The following is a 27,745-nucleotide window of genomic DNA, read 5'->3' as shown; positions in this document are numbered from 1 at the left end:
TCCCCTGCTGATGGACAACTTGTATTGTTTCCACCTCTTGGCTATTGTGAATGGTGCTTCAGTAAACCTAGGTGTGCATATGTTCGTTTATGATGAATCTAGAATAAATTATACTGAGTAACATAAGTCAATCACAGAAGTACAATTATCTTATAAGATCAATATTGTGAAAAGCAAAGAAAAGGCTTAAATAGAAATAGAATCCATATTAAAAGTTTAACAGATGGATTGAGAGGGAGGGAAAGAGGAGTGAAATTAATAGATCAGTTTGGTGATAGCAAAGGAAAGTGACAAAATAAGAGGTTGGGTAGACATTAAAATCAATGTTATAAAACATAATTTTCTTGAATTATTATATTGAAAACCAATATACTTTATAAACTTTAACTCAAATAAAGAAAATTAATTAATCAGGAAGCAGACAAAAAAAGATTATAATGTGCAAGACAGAGGGTTTTTTACTAGTCAAGAAAGATTACGGTTTGGTTTTAAGAAGACTTCAAGGGATATTTTTGGTTTAATTCTAAAGACTATCTCAGAACAACAATTTGAGAGGTTAATCCAGTTGCCATAGATCCAGAAAGTCTAGAGGCCATAAAATATTCTTTTCTGAATTTCCCCCCTTTTGATCAGAATTCTTTAATCAAAATGCTCAGAAGTGGTAGCCAGGTAGCTAAGAGCTATCTAGTTATTCTGATCTCATGACAAAGGAAGCAGTTGTTCATAGAAACAACGAATCATATATTCCGTTTTTTATTTCTGTTCCTGACACTCCTTTCTTCCTTTGCTGTTCAAAGTCAAGATCAATCGTTATCCTTTGAAAGGTTAATTACAATCTTTTAAGATCCCAGACACTAAACAATGAACTAAGAGGTAAAAATGGATATACTAAACTTGTTATTAAGCTACTAAACTGGGATATTCCATGAAACTATGACCCTAGCCTCCAATTAAGGAAGCAAATCCTGTGAAAGTGTTTTGTTGTACATAAGAAACCTCAGTGGTGGTGGTGTTGTGAGTCATAGAGTCAGAACTGACCCATAGCTGACCCTCTGGTGGGTTTCCAGAGGTGGTTAACGGCATAGGAGGAGATTTCCCATCCTTCTCCTGAGAAACCTCAGTAGCTACCCTTTTTTTCTGTCTTTTTTTATTGTTGTTATTGTTGTAAATTTATCCATCACATATCCAGTTTAGCTCTTAGAGATCTTGAAGGGATTAGATGAGGTTCATGCACATAGTACAGGGTAATCTACTTAAGGCCAATTAGTGTAAATGCCAATCACATGTAATTACTTCATAGGAACCTCCAGTGTTTAAACAAACAACTGGCCACCATAGGTAGCCAAAGTGACACATACAGGGCCTAACGGGACACTTCAGATGCTTCTGCTTTTGTGTGAAGTCTTTGAGGCATGTGGTCGTCCTTGAGCCTAATGGTGGTGATTGGAACCCACTGACTGGCTTCGATGAAGAAGATTTTGGAAATCTGCTTCTGTAAAGATGACTGTCAAGAAGACCATGTGGAGCTCAGTTCTAGTCTGTACCATGAGGACTTGCCAGGAGTCAGACCCTCCTAACAGCAACAGATTTGGCTTGGAGGGTTTTTGAGTTTTTGTGTGATGTTCTTTCTCCTCTTCCCTCAGTGGCTGACAAAGCTGGATATCTGATGGGTCTGAATTCTGCAGAAATGCTGAAAGGCTTGTGCTGCCCAAGGGTGAAAGTTGGAAATGAATATGTCACAAAAGGGCAAAATGTTCAGCAGGTAATCAAGAGTCTCTGGATTCAGCTGATTGGGGGATTTTTCTGTTTTAAACATCACCTTAAAGTTCTTGGGGTTCTAAGTATCAGATAAACATGTTAAACTGGTTTCAGCAGAGTGAGGATGTTCATTCGTGGGCTTCAAAAGAAGTCAAGGCATATACACCAACAAGTGCTATTAGGCCCCATGAGAGCCTGGAACCAAGAGGCGAAAAGCCCTCAGGGATCCGGCAGGCACTCTCTGGGTCCACATCATCTTTCTCTTCTGCTGTGTTCCCTCTGGGCTGGCAGGCTTTCTCCACCTCCCCACTCTGATGCTCTACAGTTTGCATCTCCATGGTTTCAGCCTCACTGCGTCTAAACTAAGTATCTTTGATCCCAGTTCCAAATTCTCAGCAGCAGCACTCTGATTAACCCAAATCAGGTTGAGTGTCCACCTCCAGTCAAATTAGGTATGTCCAGAGGTGAAGCTTATGCATTACAATCATAGTTCTTAGGAACTCTTTTTGCAAGAGAGATGATTCTCAGCTGAGAAAAGCAACATGAACTGGGTAAGTACCTCAAGAAAGATGAAGTTGTATACCATAAAAAAACCAGAAATGCCACTCAAACAGATATATGCATACCTGGTTTATGGGCTGCATTATTCACAATAGCAAAAAGATGGAAGCAACCCAAGTGCCCATCAACAAACGAATAGGTAGAAAAACTATGGTACATTCACACAATGGAATATTATGCAGCACTTAAAAACAGTGAACTAAAAACATTACACAACATTTGTAACCCTGGAGGGCATTATACCAAGTGAAATAGTCACAAAATGACAAATACTGCCTAACACTATTATTATAAAATAGGACTGACATGAGGTGTTGGGAAGAGAGTAAGAAAAGAATAGATAGCTATTGAACACTGGAGAGAGAGAAAAGAAATCTGAAGTTGTCACTATCTAACTGTTTTTACCTATAACACATCCATTTTGAAGTTGTAATTTAACATATGCAAAAAAGAATATATTAATTTGAGGACACTGAGCCTTGAGCTAGAAGTACTTGGATTCTGGAGGGCAAGTGTTTTTATTTACTTGAAAGCTAGGTGTAAAGTGTTTGGGCATTTTGAAGATTGAGCAGATGTGGTTTTTCACCCCAAGGTGACCAACTCAGTGGGTGCACTGGCCAAGGCCATCTATGAGAAGATGTTCCTGTGGATGGTCACCCGCATCAACCAGCAGCTGGACACCAAGCAGCCCCGGCAGTACTTCATCGGGGTCCTGGACATTGCTGGCTTTGAGATCTTTGATGTGAGTGAAATAAACAAATGGCCCCAAAAGGCCCTTTTGCTTTGCATCTGCTTTGCTGCACTTCCATTTGATTTTTCTGAATTCTAACTCTTTGGTATTTGAAACACCTAGTTCAACAGCCTGGAGCAGCTGTGTATCAACTTCACCAATGAGAAACTGCAACAGTTTTTCAACCACCACATGTTCGTGCTGGAGCAGGAGGAGTACAAGAAGGAAGGCATCGAGTGGGAGTTCATTGACTTCGGCATGGACCTGGCGGCCTGCATTGAGCTCATCGAGAAGGTAAAAGGAGAATCTTCCCTACTTGGGACTGTGACACGATTGTTCTGTCTCTTCTCCATTAATGAGTTCATTAGATGAATCTAGAGTCATTTCTCCTGTCCCTATATTCACTTGTCCAGTCTGTGAGCCTTAACAAAACTGAAAATCCTTGTGTATGGAAAGTAAACATCCAAAAAGCTCTCAGAAACATCTGATCAGACGCATAAACATGTGCATGGATGGTTAAGACTCATGGGCTCAACTGTTCCCAAGAACATGAATAAGTGCTCATTCTTAGCTATGGCATTTCTTATCCAAACTTGCATGTGATTCATGCAACAGTGGCTATTGGAGACATGTTACTCTAAAAATGGTAGATGAGAAATTTCCCTAAAAGTTTGGGTACTAGTAATGTTGGAATGAGTTTCCCTTTCTAAGATATCCACTGAAAAATTCAGCCATTATTGTTTGAAGCATTACTTATATTATCTTTTGGGTTTATAGGTAAAGTTTCTAAGCATCACTTTCTAAAAATGAGCTGTGCTTACACAGCTTTCATCCCATAGTCTTTTGTTCAACAAATTCTAACTGAACACATAATATACAGTACAGATACATGTTATTCTTTGGGTTTAGGTACGGCTTATTGAACCAACAGACAAAGAGTCTTGCTTTGAGCTCCCCTTCCAGACATCTGAACAGCAAAGTAATATCGACAAAGAACTTGTCTTGTGATTCTCCAAAGAATGGAATCATTGTATCTTCTTCATCTTTGTCTTCATCCATCTTCTTTCCCTTCTCCTTCTCTTCCTTCTTTTCTTTCTGGTTACACCTCTACTTCTTGTTTGGTGTCATATAGCTGCCCCCACTGATGATCTCATGTACAAAGGAATAGAAGGTTGCCTGGTCTTTTACCATTCCCATGTTCACTTGCATGTTGGACTATTGTGATCCTTAAGATTTTCAGGAAGATGTCCCCACACCTTAGTTCCTAGTTTGTTTTCATCTAGCGGCTCCACTGATGTTCAGCATCATAGCTTAACCAAGCCTCCACAGACACATGGGTATTAACTGTGCTTGAGGTATTGTTGTTATGTGCTGTTGAGTTGCCTGAGACTCACATGGTGACCCTATGTACAACAGCCCTAAACCCTGCTCTATCCGATGCCCATCTTATTGCCTCCAACACACTTACCCCGATTACTCCTGTCACTGAATCAATCCACCTCATTGAGTGTCTTCCCCTCCTGCACTGTCTCTCCAACCTCCCAAGCATGACATTCCTCCCCAAGGACTGATCCTGCCTTGCAACATGTTCAAACTATGTCAGACAAAACTTCAGAATCCTTGCCTCCAAGGAGCAGCCTGACTTCACTGTCTCCAGGATGAACTAGTTTGTTCTCTTTGCAGTTCATAATATACTCACAAGGTATTTTTGTTGTTTTTGTTATTAAGTGCCGTCAAGTTGCAGGCGACTCATAGCGACCTTATGAAGGAGAGTCCTCAATGCGTGGGTGCCTTTCATCCTCTCTCCAGGTTCATAGGGTTTCTGGAGGCAAGCTATCATGGAATTGGATGCCACTCCTCCTTCCAGTGTTGTTTTAATCGGGGAGCTCCACCCCACTCTCTGTCCACATTGGTTAGCCAACCGTTAACACATTTGACACATGAGGGTCACAGTGTTCAGCCTCACAGCGACCACAAGTGACCACGGTACGGCAACTACTCATGAGGTTTACTGGCCAGAAATCAAAGCCAGGTCTCCTACGTGGAAGTCCAAAATTCTACCACTGATCCACCCTTGTCTCTGAATACTAGTCAGAACAAATTAAACAAAGCTTCTCATTGCTCTCAGCTCATGGCTGACTATCCAGTGGGTGTGGGGGAGGTAGGGATGATTAAATGCTGAGGCACAGTCTCTGTTATCCTTCTACCAGCCCATGGGCATCTTCTCCATCCTGGAAGAGGAGTGCATGTTCCCCAAGGCCACCGACACCTCCTTCAAGAACAAGCTGTATGACCAGCACCTGGGCAAGTCCAACAACTTCCAGAAGCCCAAGCCAGCCAAAGGCAAGGCCGAGGCCCACTTCTCCCTGGTGCACTACGCTGGCACCGTGGACTACAACATCGCCGGGTGGCTTGACAAGAACAAGGACCCCCTGAATGAGACCGTGGTGGGGCTCTACCAGAAGTCTTCACTAAAGCTGTTGTCCTTCCTTTTTTCCAACTATGCTGGTGCAGAAGCAGGTAAAGTTTTATATTTTTTTTTCCTTAAGTGTGGAAAACTCTTATCTCAGAGTTGAAAATGAAAAATCAGTAGCTGAATTTTATCTTCAGGTAGAGTTTAGATTATCTCCACTCTCTGTTTCTTTCTTCTGCTTTTATTCTTCTTCCTTCGATGATGAAGTTCTGTAAAGGTTGTAACTGCAAATGATTGCCAATATCGTAATTTTAATTCTTTTTAACATTATAATTCATATACCATAAAATATGATCTTTTTACTTGTTCAATGCATAGTCACATGGTTGTGCAACCATTACCACTGTCTAACTACAGCACATTTTTATGACACCCTAAAGAAACTCCCACAATTATTAACAGTAATTTTTCACTCCTCATTCTCTTCAATACCTGGCAACCATGAATGTAGGTTCTATATCTTTAGGGTTTCCTGTTCTGGACATTTGATAAAAACTGAATCATACAATGTGTGGCTTTTTGTATCTGACTTCTTTCACTCAACATATTTTCAAGGTTTACTCATGATGTAGCATATATCAATATGCATTTTGCTCTCCTTGAGATTTTTCAGTGGCTGATTTTCCAGGCGTAGGTCGCTTTCTTGTAAGGCAGACAAGAACTACTGACCTGCTGGTTTGCAATCGGTCGTATTAACTGTATCCATCACCCAAAGACTCCAGCCTCACCCATGCCCTGCCTCTCTCCACCATCCCAGTGATAAGAGTGAGTGCTCCCAAATTTGGGTAATTTGAAAACATGCAAACAACAATAAAACTTGAAAGAAAAACAACCATCTCAGAGCTTGGAAAGGAAAGATGAGAGACTCCTGAGTGCCTCCTGGGAGGACCTTCCACTGGCAACCTCCACAGTGTCCCTCTGTCTGTCTCCAGGTGACTCAGGAGGAAGCAAGAAGGGTGGAAAGAAGAAGGGCTCCTCCTTCCAGACTGTGTCCGCAGTGTTCAGGGTTCGTATCCCAGCATCTTCAGTGTCCAATAGGTCTTGTGCACAAGGAGAAGGTGTTTTCTGTGTTAAACGTGCTTGTGTCTGTGTGTTTCTAGGAAAATCTAAACAAACTCATGACCAACCTCAGGAGCACGCACCCTCACTTCGTGCGCTGTCTGATTCCCAATGAGACCAAGACTCCTGGTGAGTAAGAAGCTGTCAGAACAGGACTTCAGGAGATACGTGCAGAGTTCTGTGAGTGTCCATGTGTGTGCATGCAAACGTGTGTGCACGTGTGTGCTGCTTCCCTAAGGAAAATGTTGTATCCTTCATCAAGTATCAAACGGAGCTCTGGTGGTCTAGTGATAAGAAGTTGCACTGCAACCGCTAATCCTATCACATATCAAAGTACTCTACAAAATAGTTGTTGTTGTTGTTGTTGTGTGCTGTCGAGTCGCTTGTGACTCATAGCAACCCTATGTACAACAGCTCTAAACTCTGCTCTGTCCTGTGCCAATCTCATTGCCTCCGACACACTCATCCCGATTGCCCATCACCGAATCAATCCATCTCCCAGAGGGCCTTCCCCTCCTGCGCCTTCCCTCCACCCTCCCAAGCATGATGTCCCTCTCCAAGGACCAGTCTCTCCTTACAACATGACCAAAGTAGGTCAGACGAAGCTTCAGAATCCTTGCCTCTAAGGAGCATCCCGGTTTAACCCTCTCCAGGTTGAATCTGTTTGTTCTCTTAGCAGTCCATGGCACCTTCAGCACTTCAACACCAAAGCTTAAAAGCATCAATTCTCCTTCTATCCTCCTTGGTCATTGTCCAACTCTCTGATGCATAACAAGTGATTGCAAAGACCATGGCCTGTACCAGATGCACCTTTGTCTCCAGAGAGACACTGTTGCTCTTGAGTACTTTGGAGAGGTCCCTAACAGCAGACTTTCCCATGGCAATATGTCTTTTAATTTCCTGGCTGCTGGTGTCAAGAGTGTTGATTGTGGAGCCAAGCAAACTAAAGCTGTGAACAATCTCAATCTCTTCACCATCCATCCTGATGCTGCCAATTGGTCCAGTGGTGAGAATCTTTGTCTTCTTGACATTGAGCCTCAATCCATATTGAAGGCTGCAGTCCCTGGCCCTCAGCAGCAAGCACTTCAGGTCCTCCTGTTTCAGCAAGCAGGGCTACAAAATAGAGTTGCTGGATTTAACATAGAGTTGAATTTCAGTTAAATAGCAAAAAGTTGCTTAGTGTAAGTGCAGCCCATGCAACATTTGGAATACACTTTCACTAAATTATTATTCATACCTATCTTGAAATCACATTTACTTAGATAACTTACACATTATCAGGAAACTCTACTTGGAGATCATATCTAAGTGTGTAGGTATATAGCTTCATAGCTTTCCCCCCACTTTTGATATCATCCATTTATTAACTTACAATGGATAGTTATACAGCTTGGAGGTGGTTACATATGGTATGATTTTCCCCAAAAATAATTTTTATATGATTTAGCAACAAATGCAATATCAACTGAACAAAACACTGAGGGAAAAAAGCTCAAATGCAAAACATTAAATCTTAGAAATATTATCATTTATCAGTTTATATAATGAAATTTGTTATGTTGTTATAATTTCAAACATGTGTAAAAATGACTAGCTTTTTAATTTAATCTTTCTTCTTTTTTTTTAACTCAACACTGGTTTATTTACCAAGTCTGAATGCATTGTTTTCCCCATTGTATCTTTCCCTTTTCCTTCACCTTTACTTCCCCCTCCACCCATCAAATTGTGTGACCAGCTTCATAGCTTTCATAAGATTCTTAAGTGGGGTCCATTAGTTCACTTTCTCCAAAGTCACAAACCACTACCTTTAACATATAATCACTTTAGAGACCACATAGTTAAAACAGCAACAATAATAACTGGGTTTGGTGTTTTTCAACCTATGCCATATCAGATTCAAACTCCCTGCCCTGCCATTTCGCTGATCCCAATTCATAGCTACCTTCCGTCCATCTTCGCCCTGGTGGTGCGGAGGTTACGCACTTGATGACTAACCAGAAGGTCAGCAGTTTAAACCTGCCAGCCTATCTGTGGGAGGAAGAGATGACAGTCACAGTTACAATCGACTCTGTGGCAGTGGATGTTAGCAACTGGCCGATGTACTGTGGTGACTTGCTTGCAGCAGTGAACACAGACACTATGCCACTGACATTTCAGATACCAGCAGGGTGGCCAGTCCTGTACTTTCTTCCCAAGTGCTGGTGTATTTGTGACTATTATGTATTTTACTTTCCATCTGAAGGGATTCCTCTTCAAGCACTAGGTCGGGCAACATTCTGTTGTAATCCACAGAGTTACACCGGCTAATTTTCAGAAGTAGATTGTGAGTCTTTGCTTCTAGGTCCTGGTCTAGAAGCTCTACTGTAGCCTGTCCACTGTGGATGATTCTTCTGGTATTTGAAATACTGGTGGCATAGCTTCCAACATCACAGCTATTTGTATGTCATTTCAATATCATAAGCTAACAGATGACTGATGACTCCAGCAACTTAGAGGGCCCATAATGAGAAGCCATAGTATCCATCTCCCTACCAACTCTTCCAGAAGCTTCAAGATAGCAGAGTTTTCTCGGTGCCACTTTGATTTATGACTGACTGCCTATCCCAGGATTTATCAGGAGTGACATGCCACCTCCCCCACGGAGGCGTACTCATCTGGCTGCTTCTTCCGGCAAGCCTTAATGCTTCCCCCACTTCCTACAGCAGGTGCTGACCAGTTAGCAGATGCTGCCGTGGGTTCAACCCACTGCACTTCCCACCACTGACCTTGTTCTTCTCTGCTTTGTTTCTCTTCTCCTCCTGAAGGCATAGACGTCACATGGCACTTCCTTTCCCTGGGAACTGTCTGGAGGCAGAAGGGTGTCTCAGGGACACTCCATACTCATCCTCCCTGGGAACCTAGCTACAGAGTCAACATCTGCAAATAAGATATGTTGTTGTTATTGTTATGTGCTGTCGAGTTACCTGCGACTCATAGTGACCTTATGTACAATAGCCCTAAACTCTGCCCTAACTTGTGCCAATCTCACCATCTCTAACCCCAGTCACTGAATCAATCCATCTCATTGAGGGTCTTCCTCTACTATGCTGTTTCTCCACCCTCCAAAGCATGATGTCCCTCTCCGAGGACTGGTCCCTCCTTGCAACATGTCCAAAGTATGTCAGACTTGCCTCCACGGAGCAGCACAGGTTCACCCTCTTCAGTACAAACCTGTTCGTTTGCTTAGCAGTCCATGGTATATTCAATATTCTTCTCCAACACCACAACTCAAAGATATAAATTCTCCTTCTATCATCCCTAGTCATTGTCCAGCTCTCTGATGCATAACAAGTGATTGCAAAGATCATGGCCTGTATCAGGCACACCTTAGTCTCCAGAATGACATTGCTGCACTTCAGAACTTTAGGGAGGGAGACATTTAAAATGTCATTCTTATGGTTCTGAGATGCTGACATCACCCCAAGAAACAGGCATTCTCTGTATAGTATGACCTTAACTTAGTTACCTGATGTTTCCAGAACAGAAAATACCACAAGGGGGTAACTTTTGAAGAACAGAAACTCATTTTCTCCTAGTTCTGACTCTCACACTTTTGGACAAAAATCCAAATTGGAATCTCAGCCATGTCAACTGGTTGCCTCTGTGAGCCTCTCTCCTAGGATCCGTGTCAGTGGGCATTCCCTGGTTCCTTACCATATAGATCATCTTCATATGTCCTCTGTCTTCTCCAGGGAGCCCCTCTGTGTCTGTTTCTGTTATACCTCAGGAAGGGCTGGGTTTGTGACTCCCTGTATTCTGTTATAATCTCATTAACTCAGCAAAAGAAAATCCTTCTTGCCATGCAAAATCCCAGCCCCCGGCGCTGGCATTAAGGCATCTCCTTAGGAGATGTGTCTCAGTCCATAGCAGACCCAGCCACAGGATCCAGCCTCATGCCCCAATTCCTGACAGCCGCCACCAGCTCGTTCCGCCAAGTCTGAGTGTGCTGGTGTGTCCTGTGGTGCCTTGGGCCACGGAAGATGGTGAGGAAGTCACAGTGCCTTAGGGCTTCTCTCCACAGGGGTGATGGACCACTATCTGGTGATGCACCAGCTGCGCTGTAATGGGGTCCTGGAGGGCATCCGGATCTGCAGGAAAGGCTTTCCCAGCCGAATCCTCTATGCTGACTTCAAACAACGGTATGTCGGTTGGGTTGTGTCTCTCTGTCCTTTTGAGGAAGCCATTCACGTTCCCCAGAAGCATTCCTTGAGCAGGGAGTTTGGTGAGTCCGGGAGCTGCCCAGGGCTTTTGTGGAATTCATCCTTTGCCAAGGATACTCCTCAGCCCAGTGAGTGTAGGACCAGCATCCCAGATTCTCCTCTCTGGGTGTCTACAACCTGTGTGACAGCCAAGAATGTCTCCAGATACTGCTGGGTCTCCTGGGGCAGCAAACTGCTCTCGACTCTCCTTCCGGCTGCCATCTAGGGCTTGCCCATGTGGACAAGGGGAGAGGGTCTTGCACCCAGAGGAAGGAGGATCAGTGGTCTACAGGTGATAGTTGGTCTCCAGGTTCTTCCTCTGAACACGGATTCCCATCTGTGCTCTTGGCCGAGCCTCCCTGTGTGATCTCCTCTTCCCCACACAGCCCTCTAGCCCAGGACCAGGCCCTAGACCCCCTCTTCTCCCAGATCATACTTCTACGAAAACAGCATCAGGAGAAAGTTCTAGAAGGGCTAGCCTCAGAGATGGGGTCTCTCAGGGTATTAAATCTGTCCAGGAGATTTCTTCCCTCACCTGGAACCTCCCACTGGTAAACTGGTAGAGCGAGTTTAGTTAATGTTGGGCCTTACCCACCACCCAGTGAAAGGCTCAGGTGTGTCCTGGATGACCTGCTGATGGATGCTTTTCCACCCAACTGCTCTGAGGCCCTGGATTGTCTTCTCTCAGGCTCCCTGGACACCTCTGTACAGCCAGCACCACCTCACCCTGTGCCAGCCATTATTCATGACAAAGGGCCATTCTGACCCATCGTTGCCACAGAATGGCTGATGGGACCCTGGCAGGGCTGTGAAGCCTCTGGCTCTGAGCAGGGAAGGCAGGCGTGCACCCCGCGTGAGGAGAGGTGGGGTGCAAAGTGGCTGCATGGTCGGCGGAGGCTCCTCTCTCTCTCCAAGGTTTCCTGTAGCCTGGGTTGATGGGAGCCCTCCTCCCCCAGGTACCGGATCCTCAATGCAAGTGCCATTCCTGAGGGTCAGTTCATTGACAGCAAGAACGCTTCTGAGAAGCTCCTAAACTCCATCGATGTGGACCGGGAGCAGTTCAGGTTTGGCCACACCAAGGTGAGACTGGCTCCGGGGAAGCCCAGCTCTTCCTGGAACTCTAAAAGCCTGGACTGTTGGCCAGGTCATTCAAGACCCTGTCAGGACAAAACCCCCTCTGGTCAGCCTGAGAACCCTTGTCCCCAGCTCAGGTCTCTGTGCTCCAAAAAGAGCTCCCTCTCTGGGTTAGGTTTATTTATTTTTTCTTCTTCTTTTATTTATTTCAGTGAGTGTTTACAAATCATGTTGACTTTTCATGCCTACAGATTTTGTTTTGTAACATAATTACAATTTCATTAGATCATTTATTATACTCATTTTATAATATTAATTACCATTGTTTAATGTCATTAACTAATTACAATGTCTCATCAACCCTGATTGTATATTGCTTTTCCCTTCATCCAATTTATCTATTGTGGGTTTTTGTTATGATTTTTATTATTCTTCTTTTATTTAGGTGAAGGCTTATAAATTATATTTATTTTTTCATATAGTCATTCATGGACTTTTTGTTTTATAGCATTAATCAATTGCCACTGATTAACTTATTACTTGTTTAATCAACCCCTTTGTTGTGTGTTGCCTGTTCCTCCACCGAGTTGGGTTTTTAAGAGTCTTAGATCTGAATTCTCTGATGGTGGTACAAACAGTTAACATGCTCCACCGCTGAACCGAAAGGTTCAAAGTTCTGATCTACCCAAAGATGCTTTGCAAGAAACGCCTGACAATCTAGTTCTGACAAATCAGCTCTGAAACCCTTGTGGAGGCAGGTTCTAGTCTAACACGCGTGGGGTCAGCAAGAGTAGGAATAACCTTGATGGTAACTTGGTTAGCAGCTAAGATTGGGAGGCTGGACCTCAACAGCAGAAAGCACTGGGGAACTCTAGTATACTGAGAGGGAAACCCCAAGAGGGAGGGAAAACTGAAGAGAGAGGAGAACATAGAATGGGCTGGAGGAACAGTGAGGACCTGGGAAGGATAACTGCACCCAGTGAAAGGGCCGCCCTGGCTGCTACGTGTGCGCACAGCACGGTGCAGAGAGGAGGAGGAGGAGGGAGGCGACCTCCTTGCAGTATTGAGAAGCGGGGCAAGTGGTGACTCAGTGGGTGCAAGAAATCCTCCAAAGTCCCATGGGTAAAACCAGCTATTGACACATCGGCTCCAACTCACATCACTCACTCCATGTGTGTCCATCCAGCGTTCAATGACTGTTTTGGGTTTTGGTGGGTTTTTTTTTGTTGGTTTGCTTACAAAGTTTATATACATTGTATTTCACACTATTCTTCACTCATATTGTGTTTCATACAATCATTATCATGCATTGTGTTTTATAAAGTTAATCACCACTGAAACTTACCCATCATTTTCTCGTCTTTTCACCCAGACCCTTCCCCTTTGCTTTCCCCCTCTCTCTCCACACACCAAACTGTGCAGCCCTGTGGTTTCACCCCTACCTGTATTTTTCAATAGATCACTGGGCCTTTCAATCAAGGCATTTCTGGGTGGACTCAAACCTTCAACCTTTTAGCTGCCAACTGAGCGTGCAAGCCATTTGCGCAACCCAGGGATTCCATCACATGGGTGATTTTGTCGTTAGGTGCTGTTGAGTCAACTACGATTCGTAGCAACCATATGAACAACGAATCTGAAGGTTGTCCTATCCTGTGTCACCCTCACCAACTCTGATAGGCTCAAGCACATTGTTACAGACACCATGTCCATCCATCTTGTTGGGGGTCTTCTGCTCTTTGTCTGACCCTCCATATTTCCCAGCATGATGTCTCTCTCCAAGGATTGACCCTCTTGACAACATGTCCAAAGTATGTAAGATGAAGCTTCATCGTCCTTGCCTCTAAGACAGTAAAGAGCAAAGATCAACTCCAAACCTTGATCTGATGCCAAAGCTCCACTCCCAGAAAAGAGCAGATTGGGCTTAGGGACCACCCACCCACTGGACAGGAGACTGCTGACCCCCAGAGCCAGCTGCAAACCTTGCAGGTCCAGGAAATGGGGTGAGGAAGGAGCCTGCTGATCCCGAGGGGGCACTCCATTTCCTGGACCTGCACGAGTTGGAGGACAGCAGATACAGCAGCACTTCTCAGGCTTTTCTGGAGAAGTAGATAGTCTCGGGCCCCTCTCCAGACCTGGCCAACCTCGAGCCCTGGTCACTTTCTGGACTTTGCTATGAGCTGTCAGATGGAAGCTCCGTGGGTGGTGGGGCCTGGACCACACTTTGGGTGAGACACCTCTGGACTGAGCAATAACATTTATGCAGACCAGGCTCACCAGCACCAGGACCTGGATGTGGGCCCCTGACCCAGGGCACTGAGGGTCAAGGGTAAGGGCTGGATAGAAACAGGCTCCCCCAAAGCCCCAGGTTGAGCCCTGTTGCAGACTAGGCAAACCTCGTCTCTCTTTAAACATGCAGGTGTTTTTCAAAGCTGGACTCCTGGGGCTTCTGGAGGAGATGAGAGACGAGAAGCTGGTGATGCTGATGACACGCACACAGGCTGTGTGCAGGGGCTACCTGATGCGAGTGGAGTTCAAGAAGATGATGGAGAGGAGGTAACACAACCCTACCTCCCCCAGCTCTGCCTAGGAGCTGGTTACCACTCCCCACTTTCAGGCGCAGGATTTTAAGTTACTCATTGTGTCTTTCACTTATTCGTTTGGCAAACACTAACTTGAGCACCAATCAGGTACAGAGTTTGTAAGGTAGAGGGGGAAAGCAAAATTGAATCCTGCCCTCCACGGACTTGGGCTCAAAGACACGATGTTGGCTAATTTTAACTTGCCCTGGGGAAGAGGAAAACAGGTCTTAACTACTAACTTAATGACAGAAGGCTCGAATCCACCCAGCAGTGCCTCAGAGGAAAGGCCTGGCAATCTGCTTCTCTAAAGATGGTGTTGTTGTTGTTGTTGTTGTGTACCGTAGAGTCAGAACCAGCCAATCACTGACACTCTGATGGGTTTTCAGAGGCAGCTGATGCTCTGGCGAGTTTACTTTGGTTTGTTTGGTGTGTCTTTTTTTTTTTTAATTATGGAGAAAATAGTTTTATTATGTTAATGCAGTTACTTGAACAAGAATTCTGTAATCCTAAGAAAGAGAAAGAACCAGTGGTGGTTTTGTGGTGGAATTTTCACTTTCACTGCTGGAAACCAGTTCAGTTCCGCCTGCTGCATGGGGCTCTGATACAGACCAGCTTCCAGATCAAGAAGTAAAGCCAGGCAGGTTGTTTTTTATAATCAGCCAGTGAAAACTCTGTAGATCACAGTGATCTAATCCACAGTGGTCTGTGGGACCTGGCAGGACGTGGCAGCATTTCATTTTCTTCATCCTTTTTTAATTAATTTTAATGAAAGTTTACAAAGACTTTGGATTTTCATTTATTCATTGTTGTACTTTTCTCCCCACCCACCCCTCTTCCCCCAATTCGCTCTTTTCTTTGAAAAGTAAAAGAAAATTATTTTATTGTATTACAATCCCTACCCTCAAGGCCACTCCACTCTGCAGCCTTCATTCTGGACTCCTGTCCTGACAATAATACCTAATCATATATCCCTTTTAAACAGTTCTCCCCCTCATCTGTTTCAATGCAGTATACATTATTTATCCCCTCCTTCTTAGTCTCCCCTTCAATTTGATGTCAGTCCCTTTTTACAACAGTGACATTATGCAGTATTTGTCTTTTTGTGACTAATTTTCAGTTAATCACACAAGAAGAGAATGTCCATCTTTCTCCTGTGGAGCAGCTAGAGGCCTCGAACTCTGTGCCTTCACGATTGTAGTTCAGTTTCTTACCATTAGGCCACCAGAGCTTCCTAGAAAGCCGCCAAGAAAATCTTGCGAAGCTCCAGGACACGTGGGGTCACCATGAGCTAGAATCGAATCATTGACACTGGGTTCAGGTTTTGTGAGTTTGGGCCAGTCCAGTGTTTAGAGTTATATTCGGGACAATAGAAGAAGGTGAAAATAGGTACTAGGTTGAGGCATGGGGCTCTGTCAAAAGATAGAACATTTTAGAAGTGGTTGTGCATGGCCTTAGATAATGGGGAGGGTGCATTGGAGCACAGAGACCCTGGCCCTGGAGACGCAGGCCCCGGAGGTGCTTACAGACAATGTGAGGAGCCGAGCTTGCCTGGAAGAGACGACGAGACTCAACGACTGGATGAGTCCATGGCAGAGGTTGGGGGTGGGGGGTGGGTAAGAGGTCACATTGTCAATGACAACCAGGTGATTGACAGTTGCCTCCACGTCAGTAGGACCTCAGAGAGAAGTATTGCTTAACCCTGGGTCATTCACAGCCACTGATATATTTGAGGCCAGCATGGACTCTGTGTGTTTGAGTGCCTTCCAACCCAGATTGTTCATCTTTTAGCGCTGTATCGAACAATATTCCGTTGTCACCCACAGGGGTTTCACCTACTAATTTTCAGAAGCAAATTTCCAGGCTTTTATCTTCCTAGTCTGTCTTGATCTGGAAGGCTTGCTGAAACCTATCCACTCCGTTGTCACCCACAGGGGTTTCACCTACTAATTTTCAGAAGCAAATTTCCAGGCTTTTATCTTCCTAGTCTGTCTTGATCTGGAAGGCTTGCTGAAACCTATCCACCATGGGTGTCCCTGCTGGGGTTTGAAATACCAGTGGCACCACTTCCAGCATCGTAGAGACATACAAGCCACCACTGAACGTCAAACTGACAGATGAGGGGTAGCTAAGAAGCACAGGCAGAATATTTGCAGTCAGGTAGACGAGAGAGAAGATAATGAAAGATACACACAGGTTCACCACGCGCTCTTTCCTCCACCTGTCACCCTCCCACCCTCCTAGATGTGCCCAGCTGGGCTATCCCTACTTCTCACCTTGCTGGGAAAGGTGAAGGCCCTGGGACCAAGAGGGGCCGGTGAGGGTGGAGACAAAGCCTTGCTTTGTGTGTCTGGGCCAGTCCAGTGTTAGAGTTATTACCCTCATTGTCAAGTTCATTAATCCCAGTTCTCATGGATGTGCAGGGACTCCATCTTCTGCATCCAGTACAACATCCGCTCTTTCATGAACGTCAAGCACTGGCCCTGGATGAACCTGTTCTTCAAGATCAAGCCCCTGCTGAAGAGTGCTGAGGCCGAGAAGGAGATTGCCACCATGAAGGAAGACTTTGAGAAGGCCAAGGAGGACCTGGCCAGATCTGAGGCTCGCCGGAAGGAGCTGGAGGAGAAAATGGTCTCCCTGCTGCAGGAGAAGAATGACCTTCAGTTACAGGTTCAATCTGTAAGTGTTTTTTCTACCTGAGAAATCAGAACACAAGCTTCCAAGACAGAAAAAAAGAGAGTTAACTGCCACTCGCCATTTAAGTGTCCATTCAAGAGGCCGTGCTGCCATCCAGTGGTGGCAATCAGCATTGCATAACCATCCTGTAAACAGTAGGGTTGATCTGACTTAGCGGGTGTGTGCATTGCAGAATTTATGTCCCCTTCCTCAGATTTCTGCCTGTTTTCCACACTAGACTTTAATATATGTTTTGCTGTTAGGATGAGAATGACGTATCCCAGAAGAGCAAGCTGTCAGGAATGTACCATTCACTACTGTTGAATGGGAACCTACTCAGAGCTGACCCTCCAGGGGTTGTAAATCAGAAGCTGTAAATAGCACAGATTTCTCAACTTTCCCCCACTGAACCGATGGCAGATTCGAACCTCCAGAGAAGCATCCCCTTGGGTTAATGGACACTTTTTAAAAAGCCAGTACTACACAAAGCTAAAGAAAGGTTTGCATGCAAAATCATTCCTGGATGGTTACCAGGATGAGAAAGAAGGGAGGGAGAAGGAAGTAAAAAAGTTATAAATAGGTGAAGGGAAGCACAATATACAGTAAAGGGTTGATAATACATTGCAATTAATTATAATAAGAAATTATAATTAATAATATAAAATGGAAATGATTGAACAACCAGTATGATTTGTAAATGCTCACTTAAAAAAAGAAACTAATTGACTAAAAATAATTGTACCAGTAAAAAAAAATCAATAAAAATAATATTAATAATATTTTTAAATTATGACAATCCAATAAAGATTAGAGAAAATAATCTCAAAATATCTTCAATAGTACAATTATATGTTGTTGTTGCTATTATGTGCTGTCAAGTCACTTGTGATTCATAGCGACCCTATGTACCCTGCAACCTGGTCTACCCTGTGCCACCTTTACTGTCTCTGACACACCTACCCTCACTACCCCAGTCACTGAATCAATCCATCTCATTGATGGTCTCTCTCTCTTTCTCTCTCCTTCCACCCATGAAAAAAAAAACTTTCAATATCCACATTTTGCATTAAAGAAACAGGAAGGATGGAAGCATACATTCAGAGTCTGACTGAGACAGATTTTCTGGCAGCCTCATCGTCTGTTTGCTTGTTGAATGTGGGTACAGTGTTTATAATCTGCCATGTCTGGTAAACCGTCAAATCCTACCTTTTTGCTTATGTGCAGTGACTTCCTGCTACTGTATTCACTGCTCCACTCAGTGTAGACTTGTCATTAGGAGCACCTACCCAAGTCTATTTATTGAAGTAGCAAACAAGTTGTAGAGACAGATCACTGAGTTGATATCCGGTGGTGTTCCTCTTTCATGTGATAGCTGTGAGTCCCAGAAGCAAATTACTTAATCTCTTTCTGCCTCAGTTTTTTTTCTTTTTTTTCCCAATCGCTTTTTTAAAAATTTTATTTTATTAATCTTAATGAACATTTACAGAGATTTTGGATTTCCATTCATTCATTGTTGCACTCTGCCTCAGTTTTTTCATCTGCTCATTGGGCATTACACACTTATCAGCTGACAGGGGCTTGGGGAGGATGTCATATGCAAGTAAAACCTTGGTGAAGATTATCCAAAATGGCTAGAACATCATTAGAGAGCTGCCAGACGTTCAAGCTGGACTCAGGAGAGCCCGTGGCACTAGAAGTATCATTGCTAATGTTAGATGGATTTTGGCTTAGAGAATACCAGAAGAATATTCATTTGTGTGCTATTGACTATGGAAAGGAGTTTGACTATGTGGATCATAGCAAATTATAGTGAACATTGAGAAGAATGGAAATTCCAGAACACAGAATTATACTCATATAAAACCTATACCTAGACAAATATACTGTTATCCAAATAGAGTATGGAAACCCTGCATGGTTTAAAGGTGTGCTTTAAGGCTGTATCTTTTCTCTATTCCTATTCAATCTGTATGCTAAGCAAACCATTTGAGAAGCTAAACTTTACAAAGAAGAGTGTGGCATCAGGATTGGAGGAAGATTCATAAAAAAACCTACATTATGTAGATGACACAAACTTGCTTCCTAAAAGTGAAGAGAACTTGAAATGCTTGCTGCAGAAGATCAAAGACTGCAGCCTTCAAAATAGATTGTTTCTCAGCATCAAGAAGAAAAAAAATATATAATCATTCTCACCACTGAACTGATAAATAACATCATGATACACAGAGAAAAGATTGAAACCATCAATCATTTTATCTTATTTGGCTCCACAATCAACACCCTTATTGCCAGCTGTCAGAGGCTTCTCCAAATGACTGAGGAGCAATGATGCCAGTTTAAAGATTAAGATACACCTGAATCAGGTATTATTCATGTCAATCACTTACTATGTATCTGAGAGCGGCACAAGGAATAAAAATGACAGACCAAAAAGAGATGCCTTTAAATTGTTGGAGAAGAGCACTGGATATCCCATTTGTTGTTTGTTGTTATGTGCCATCGAGTCGTTTGCGACTCATAGCGACCCTATGTACAACAGCCCTAAACCGTGCTCTATCCTGTGCCAATCTCATTGCCCCTGACAAACCCATCCCGAGTATCCCAGCCACTGAATCAATCCACCTCATAGAGGGTCTTCCCCTCCTGCATGATGTCCCTCTCCAAAGACCTGTCTCTCCTTACAACATGTCCAAAATATGTCCGATGAAGCCCCAGAATCCTTGCCTCCAAGAAGCAGCCTGGTTTAATCCTCTCTATGATGAATCTGTTTGTTTTCTTGGCAGTCCATGGTACATTCAATACTCTTCTCTAGCACCACAGCTCAAAGGCGTCAATTCTCCTTCTATCCTCCCTAGTCATTGTCCAACTCTCTGATGCGTAACAAGTGATTGCAAAGACCATGGCCTGTACCAGGTGCACCTTAGTCTCCTGAGAGACACTGTTGCTCTTGAGTATTTTGGAGAGGTCCCTAACCGCAGACTTTCCCATCGCAATACGTTTTTTTATTTCCTGGCTACTGGTGCCAAGAGTGTTGACCATGGAGCTGAGCAAACTGAAGCTGTGGACAATCTCAATCTCTTCCCCATCCATCCTGATGCTACCGATTGGTCCAGTGGTGAGAATTTTTGTCTTCTTAACATTGAGCCTTAGTCCATATTTAAGGCTGCAGTCCTTGACCCTCTGCAGTAAGTGCATGAGGTCCTCCTCAGTTTCAGCGAGCAAGGTTGTGTCATCTGCATAACGCAGATTGTTGATAGATCGTCCACCAATCCTAACGCCACGCCTCTCGTCATAGAGCCCCACCTCTCGGATAATCTGCTCTGCATACAGGTTGAAAAGGTATGGAGACAGGACACATCCCTGACGTACACCCTTCCCAATTTTGAACCATGCAGTGTTGCCCTGCTCTGTTCTGACGACTGCCTCTTGGTCCAAGTACAGGTTTCGCATTAGCACGATTAAATGTTCTGGGATTCCCATTCTTCTCAGAGTCAGCCACAGTTTGTTATGACCCACGCAGTCAAATGCCTTTGCATTATCAATGAAACACACATAGACATTCTTCTGGTATTCTCTGCTTTCAGCTAAGATCCATCTAACATCAGCTACAATATCCCTAGTACCACGACCCCTTCTAAACCCAGACTGGACTTCTGGCAGTTCTCTGCTGATGTGCTGTTCCAGGCGTTTTGGGATAATCTTCAGTAGAATCTTGCTTGCATGTGAAATCAATGATATTGTTCTGTAGTTTCCACACTCAGTTGGGTCACCCTTCTTTGGGATGGGAACAAATATAGACCTCTTCCAGTCAATTGGCCAAGTGGTTGTTCTCCAGATTTCTTGGCACAACTTGGTGAGCACATCCACGGCAGCATCTGTTAGCTGAAATATGTCAATTGGTATACCATCTATTCCGGGGGCCTTATTTTTTGCTATTTCCTTCAAAGCAGCTTGAACTTCTATGGGATATCCTATAGATTGGCAAAAAACCAAATATTTGTCTTGGGGAAAATATAGACAGAATTCTCCTTGGAGGCACGGATGATGACGCTTCCTTCGTCTCACATATTTTGGGCATGTTGCTAGAAGAGGCTATTCCTTGAAAAGGGATATCCTGCTTGGAAAGGTGAGGGAAAGAGAGGAAGACCCTCAATGAGATGGATTGACACACTGACTGCAGCAGTGGGCTCAAGTGTGCCAGAGATGGTGAGGATGGCACAGGATAGGACAGGGTTCAGATCTGTTGTTCATAGGATCTGGGCTATAGTCTTTGTAATTGCATCCTATGTATGCATCAGAGAGTTGGACAAATAGGGATGATCTAAAGAGAATTGATGCCTTTGAGCTGTGGTTCTGGAGAAGAGTGCTGAATATACCATGGACTGCTAGGAGAACAAACAGGTTTGTCCTGGAGAGGGTGAAGCCAGAATGCTCCTGGAGTCAAGGATTCTGAAGCTTCGTCTGACATACTTTGGGCATGTTGCAAGGCGGGACTGGTCTTTGGAGAGGGACATCATGTTTGGGAGAGTGGAGGGGCGGTGCAGGAGAGGAAGACCCTTGATAAGATGGATCGATTCTGTGAGTGGAGTGGTGGAAATGAATATGTTTGAGACGGCGAGGTTGGCACAGGATAGAACGACCTTTAGGGCTCTTGTACATAGGGTCGCTATGAGTCGCAAGCAACTCGATGGCACATAACAACAACAACAGTGGGAAAAACAAGATGGCCTAGCCTCTGAACTTGGCAAATTTGTAAAGGTTTTGTTCTTCAAATTGAGCTTGTAGCTTCATAAACCCCTTTGTTTGGAAACATTTTATGAGTGTCTGTTAAGTAAAACATATCTATATTTTAAAAAAATAAAAAGAGAGTGTATGGCTGGTATCAGGTAAGCATGATTGTGGAGTGAGTAGCCATCTAGTCCTCAGCTCAGGTCCAGATGGCGAACATTTTAAGAGCTAGCTCCTCTCTTTCTAGGGTTTTCCTACAGTCTGCTCAAGACTTTTTGTTGATTGGCTGGTTGGGTTTTTTTCCCAGGAAACAGAAAATCTGATGGATGCTGAGGAGCGGTGTGAGGGACTTATCAAAAGCAAGATCCAGCTGGAGTCAAAAGTCAAGGAGCTGAATGAGCGCCTGGAAGAAGAGGAAGAGATCAACTCGGAACTGGTTGCCAAGAAGAGGAGCCTGGAAGACAAGTGTTCCTCTCTCAAGAAGGACATCGATGATCTGGAGCTGACCCTGACCAAAGTGGAGAAGGAGAAGCACGCCACGGAGAACAAGGTGGGGGAACCCCAAGATCACAAGCTCCTGAGGAATCCGTCCTCTCTCCTAGTGTTGCAGGAAGGCAGATGCAGGGCAGCGCGGGGCAGGGAGGGTGTTGTTTCCGCCGAGATGATACCAGTGTGTGGTGACGGGCCTGTGGCAGCTCCGTGTTTGTCACGTAGAACTGTACCCCGTGGCATTTTCTGTGGCTGATCTTTTCCAAGCAGATGTCCAGGCCATTCTTCCACAGCACCTCTGGGAGAACTCACACCTCCAATCTCAGATCTTTGGTTACACAGCTGAGTGGACTAACCATTTGCACCACTCCCAGGAGGGAAGTTTATTCACTCATTGTCTTCAAATAGGAACTGACTTGTAGCAGGCCCTCCACTGGGCTTCTGGGAGGAGATTGCATATCTTTCTCCCTCGATAGATTGAAATCACCAGAGAGACGCGCCTGTGGGTTAGCAGCTCATCTCCCTATGGACTAATCTCCAGAGCTCACTGAAGGACAGTTGGGTCTCCCCAGTGTCCTACCTGTCTTACTCTGTTCCCACTAGGCTCTTCTCAACCCTCCTCCTGCTCCTCAAAGTCAGCCCACAAATTTCATTCCTCACCAGTTCCTCACAGTCAAGAGATCCTTGACAACAAGGATTGTTTCAAACCCAACTTTGTCTTTTACCACACCTAGCATGGGGGCTAGTGAAGAAAAATACCTACAGGGATCAGGCAGAGGTAAGGAGGTGGGCACCTAAGGAGGAGACAAGCTGGATTCGTGTTGTCAGGGGAACAGGGACCAGAGGCTTATGCATCGTCACTGGGATGTGGACTGATGTAACCCTCATGAGAACTATCTGACCTCTTTAATCAAATTATAAATACTCATTACCCTCCACTCCTCAACCTGCCCGAGGTCTGCTCCAGGGTGTATGTTTATACCAAGGAGTCCTCCTACAGTCCTAAGAGGATGTCTATGTGATGACTGGGGCAGTGTTGTTTGGGATGACACAGAGTTGGAAGCTATGTGAGAGGCTCACTACAGGAGTGGAGAGGTGGAATGTGGTGGCTGCTCACCAAGGTGTATCACGCAGTATCAGAAGCAGCCTGCTCTTCATGTACACAGAATAGCAAAGATGAATATTAAATACCTCATGCTGAATGTGGGGGGGGGGGAATTAAAATATGTCTATTTGGAAGCCGGAGTGGCATCCACTTCCTAATCCACATGCCTCTGGAAACTCTATGAACATAGAGAAATGATGATAGTTATAGTACAGGGTTCAGGTCTTTTGTTCATATGAGTCGTGCTTGACTCAATGACATTTAACAACAAATATATGTGAGTGAATATATATATATATATATATATATATATATATATATAAAATGCATCCGAACATAGTTTATATTAAAACACAAGGTCAACTAGGCATAAGATGATGAAGAAGGCTGACACTCAGCTTCAGTGTCAGATAGGCAATTCACAGTAGTGGGAGGTGACAGTAGGGACGGGTGTAGATTGTGGCAAATTTGCCCTGTCCATATGTGGCAGCACCACTACTCAACTCGAGGCAGCTGTTAGCTATGTTTAAATACCAGTAACTTATTTAAAAATTATAAACCACTTTGTGGAAAAGATGTCTGCAGCCAGATTCAGTGGGTTGGTCAGAAATTAACAAATGGTCTACAGTAAGTTCATAAGTGCAGAAGGGTTCAACTTAAAACACAAATATCCCACACTTGGTGGTCACGTGCCAGTTCCTGACAACACTAGATGCCTAGGCTGTATTTTCTGCAGAACAACTTGTCCCTCCTTCTGCCTTGTTCCAGACCCAAACCAGCCAACCCTGTGGATGAACTTGCCTGTATTAGAGGGAATATAGGTTGATATTACCCTTCAACAGTAGCATGTTTGCATTTTACCCTTAACCTTTGTTCTAAGACATACACCTGGTTAAAGGATTACCTCTATGACAGGCCAGTTAGGAAGGTAAAAGGCCGAGGTGTTGCTAATGCCAGCATAACTCTGAGCACCTGATGATAAATTAAAGAAGCAGAAGGGGAAAAAAGAAGAAGAGGGAAGCAGTAGCCTCTTTTGAAAGCTTCCAACGTTAACTGTTTGACCATTGTACTGATATTTTCCTAGGTAAAGAATCTTTCTGAAGAAATGACGGCTCTTGAAGAAACCATTTCCAAGTTGACCAAAGAGAAGAAGTCTCTCCAGGAAGCACATCAGCAAACACTGGATGATCTCCAGGTCGAGGAAGATAAAGTGAACGGCCTCATCAAAATCAACGTCAAACTTGAACAGCAAACAGATGATGTGAGAATGTTTTCTTGGCGTGTTAATGTTGACCACTTGCATGGGAAAGTGTAGAACCGTGGTGTATTAAGTTGAATATATCCAGGTATCAGATTCTTCTAGGTCAGATGTTACTGAGTCTATCTGGCCTGGATAAGAGAGGGTAGGATAGAGAGGTTGAAAGCTCAGACCTTAGATCAGAATTCCTTTTCAGACCTCACCTTTGCCTAAAGCTGGGAGCACACCTCAGTTTCTAACCTGTGAAATGGGCGCTCTATAGTTCAACCTCAAAGCGTCTCCAAAGAAAGTTCAGTACCTTTAATATGTTCACTGAAACATTATATGATTTGTTGTTACCACCATCCTTATAAGCATCTGTCTGTAGATCATTCCACTCCTAAAAATGCTGCTGCTCTAATATTATTGAAAAATCAATTCCATGTGTGGCCGTGAAACTTATTTCCTCTCTGATCATAATGCATTTTTGTTCACGATGGAAGAGTCAGGCTTGACGTTTTCAGGCTACATGAGCTGCTGTGGCTACAATTCTTCCAGATCTCTTTAATTTCCTGGAAGCCAGAGTAAGGATGCCCCTCCTCCTGTTGTGGTGGTTGTTGAGCTCCCCTCTGATCAACCCTCAAGCCATAATGACCCTGAGGCCAAGGGCACGAAACACGGCCTGGTCCTGTGACGTAGACCACTGTAAGCCAAAGGGTTTTAATGAACTCATCTTTCATACTAGAACTAAATAGCCAGGCCTTTCTTCCTGCTCTGGAACTCTGCTGAAACCTGGACAGGATCATAGCAACATGCAGGCCTCACCAGACCTCCACAGGTCTAGAGGGGTGGCTGTGCATGAAATACCTTGGCTGGGAGTCAACCACAGACCTCCTTCACGGAAGGCAAGAATTCTGCCACTTCTACCACTTTCTGCTATGGTAACAGCATGTAACATGGTCAGGGAGGAAATACTCATCTCCATGGCCACAAATAGAATTGATTTTTCAATAATGTTCAAATGGGGGAGCTCTGGTGACCTAGTGGCAAGGAGCTGCAACTACAATCCCAGAGGCGAACGGTTCAAATCCACCAGATGCTCTGCCAGGGAAGGAGGGACAATCTCCTCCTGTACCAGTCAGATCTGATTTGACGGTACACGCACACAAAAATAATAAAACAAAATAAAAAATAATGTTCAAATGGCTAAGTTTTGGGGAATGGAATGACCTGCAGATGGATGCAAATAATGATGGTGGTAACAACATTATCTCTCAGGTTTCATGGAACGCTTCCACATGCTGGACTTCCTAGAGACTCTCAAAGGTTGAACTAATGCATCCACCCCACAGCATTATCTACTCATTCTCCCCTACTGTTGCTGTTGTGCTGTGCCATCAAGTCGGAATCGACTCATAGCGGACCGTCTAGTGGGTTTTCAGAGGCAACAAATCACTTGGGAATTCAGCCTGTATGCCTTTGGCTTGGCAGTGCAATTCCTTACCATTCGTACTTCCTGCACCTAAGTACACAAGCGCACACATAGGAAAGTCCTAACGTACACGGAAGAAGAGCAAGTATCCACTGGAGCTCATCACAGGACTGTGTCAGTCCTTTCTGTACTTAGCGGTATCATGAGAGTTGTGGCTCTTGGGGGCACAGGCTCTATGAAGTCAAGTGGGAATGGGCTGCAAACAGTACTAGGGAGTCCATGGGTGATCCAGCCCTGGACCAGTGGAGGAGAGAGGAGAGGTAGGGAGGAGGGTGTCTTGCTTCTCACTGAGGCGACGCTGACATCAGCACCCTCTGGGAGCCCCCAGAAGCCTCCAGGAGGGGCAATTTCATTTTCCCAGCAGATTCCTCACCTTCCCACCAATGTCTTCCCAGCTCGAGGGCTCATTAGAGCAGGAGAAGAAACTGCGGACAGACCTAGAGCGAGTGAAGAGGAAGCTGGAAGGAGACCTGAAAATGTCCCAGGAATCCATCATGGATCTGGAAAACGACAAACAGCAAGTGGAAGAGAAGCTCAACAAGTACGAGGCTCATTTTCTCTCTCTGTGTGTGAGCCCTTAAGCGACGCCTCAGCCCTTGAATGGTTCTTGGGTTTCATGTTCTTAAAAAAATAAAATCAAATCTCTTTGCAGGAAGGAGTTTGAAATCAGCCAGTTACAAACCAAAATCGACGACGAACAAGTGCACAGCTTGCAGTTACAGAAGAAGATTAAAGAGCTGCAGGTAGAAATAGCAGGTCCTTTCCAAAGCCCAGCCCCCTTTGAAAGCCCACCTCCTGCCTTTACCTTTTGCTCCTTTAGCTGCTTCTTTTCTTTCTCCCCTTGGAGTGGAAGCAAATGTTCTGGCCTTTCCTTTGTTTGTTGAAATTAATATTTTCACTTTCTAAGTAGCACATAAATGCATGTCCCTGTAAAGAGAGGCCAATAAGGCCTAATATCATTCATATGGGCTCTTTGATTCCTGTTTCCTCAAATCAGCTCAACTCGGTGTCATCAGATTGCATTCTCTGGTGGGTTTGTAGAGACAGTAGGTGGCACCAAAGGAGACTATCCATTGTTTTCCTGTGGAGTCACTGGTGGATTCGAACCACCAAACAGACGTCATCTTTGCATTATCAGCACAGTTCTCCACGGATTCAATCACCAGAGTGCTCTATTCCCTTATGCCCTTCAATTTCAGTTGGCTATGGAACCTTCTCAGCATTTATGACACAAAGATTAGTGTAAAAATATTGTCCTCTCCAAGAACTTGTGGGGGAGGGATTGTATAACGATGAAAGAATTTTTTTTGTACTTTTCAAAGAGAAGAGCAAACTGGGGGTGGGGAGGAAATGAATGGAAATCCAAAGTCTGTAAATTTTCATTAAAATTAATAAGAATAATGATAAATTTTTAAAAAGAAAAATATATTGTCCTACTGAAAATGTCATTCCACCTTTGTGGTGGGTTCTGCATGGCTCTCCATGGAAGACAGGGCTGTGTCTCTAACTGCTTCATGGACTTCTGGAGCTTGGCCCCTTCACAGCTGAT

The 27,745-nt window shown here is 44.3% G+C and overlaps 1 protein-coding gene across 1 annotated transcript in view; it reads left to right on the top strand.

Annotated features, from left to right (window-relative positions):
- MYH13 (myosin, heavy chain 13, skeletal muscle) overlaps positions 1-27,745 on the top strand; it is a 73,624-nt gene that overhangs the window by 24,017 nt on the left and 21,862 nt on the right. The window contains exons 11-24 of the mRNA XM_006898577.1: positions 1,644-1,762; positions 2,912-3,061; positions 3,173-3,343; positions 5,260-5,569; positions 6,455-6,528; positions 6,623-6,710; positions 10,642-10,759; positions 11,776-11,899; positions 14,310-14,446; positions 16,893-17,148; positions 22,181-22,423; positions 24,552-24,728; positions 26,592-26,737; positions 26,849-26,939. Of these exons, the coding sequence (XP_006898639.1) occupies positions 1,644-1,762; positions 2,912-3,061; positions 3,173-3,343; positions 5,260-5,569; positions 6,455-6,528; positions 6,623-6,710; positions 10,642-10,759; positions 11,776-11,899; positions 14,310-14,446; positions 16,893-17,148; positions 22,181-22,423; positions 24,552-24,728; positions 26,592-26,737; positions 26,849-26,939 (2,204 nt within the window). The remainder of the gene's footprint in view (positions 1-1,643; positions 1,763-2,911; positions 3,062-3,172; positions 3,344-5,259; positions 5,570-6,454; positions 6,529-6,622; positions 6,711-10,641; positions 10,760-11,775; positions 11,900-14,309; positions 14,447-16,892; positions 17,149-22,180; positions 22,424-24,551; positions 24,729-26,591; positions 26,738-26,848; positions 26,940-27,745) is intronic.

The sequence above is a fragment of the Elephantulus edwardii genome, unplaced genomic scaffold (assembly GCF_000299155.1).
Source record: "Elephantulus edwardii isolate Elephantulus edwardi_28Jun2011 unplaced genomic scaffold, EleEdw1.0 scaffold00233, whole genome shotgun sequence".
NCBI classification, from domain to species: Eukaryota; Metazoa; Chordata; class Mammalia; order Macroscelidea; family Macroscelididae; genus Elephantulus; species Elephantulus edwardii.
The sequence above is the reverse complement of the archived record's forward strand: the minus strand, read 5'-3'. Positions and strand labels throughout refer to the sequence as shown.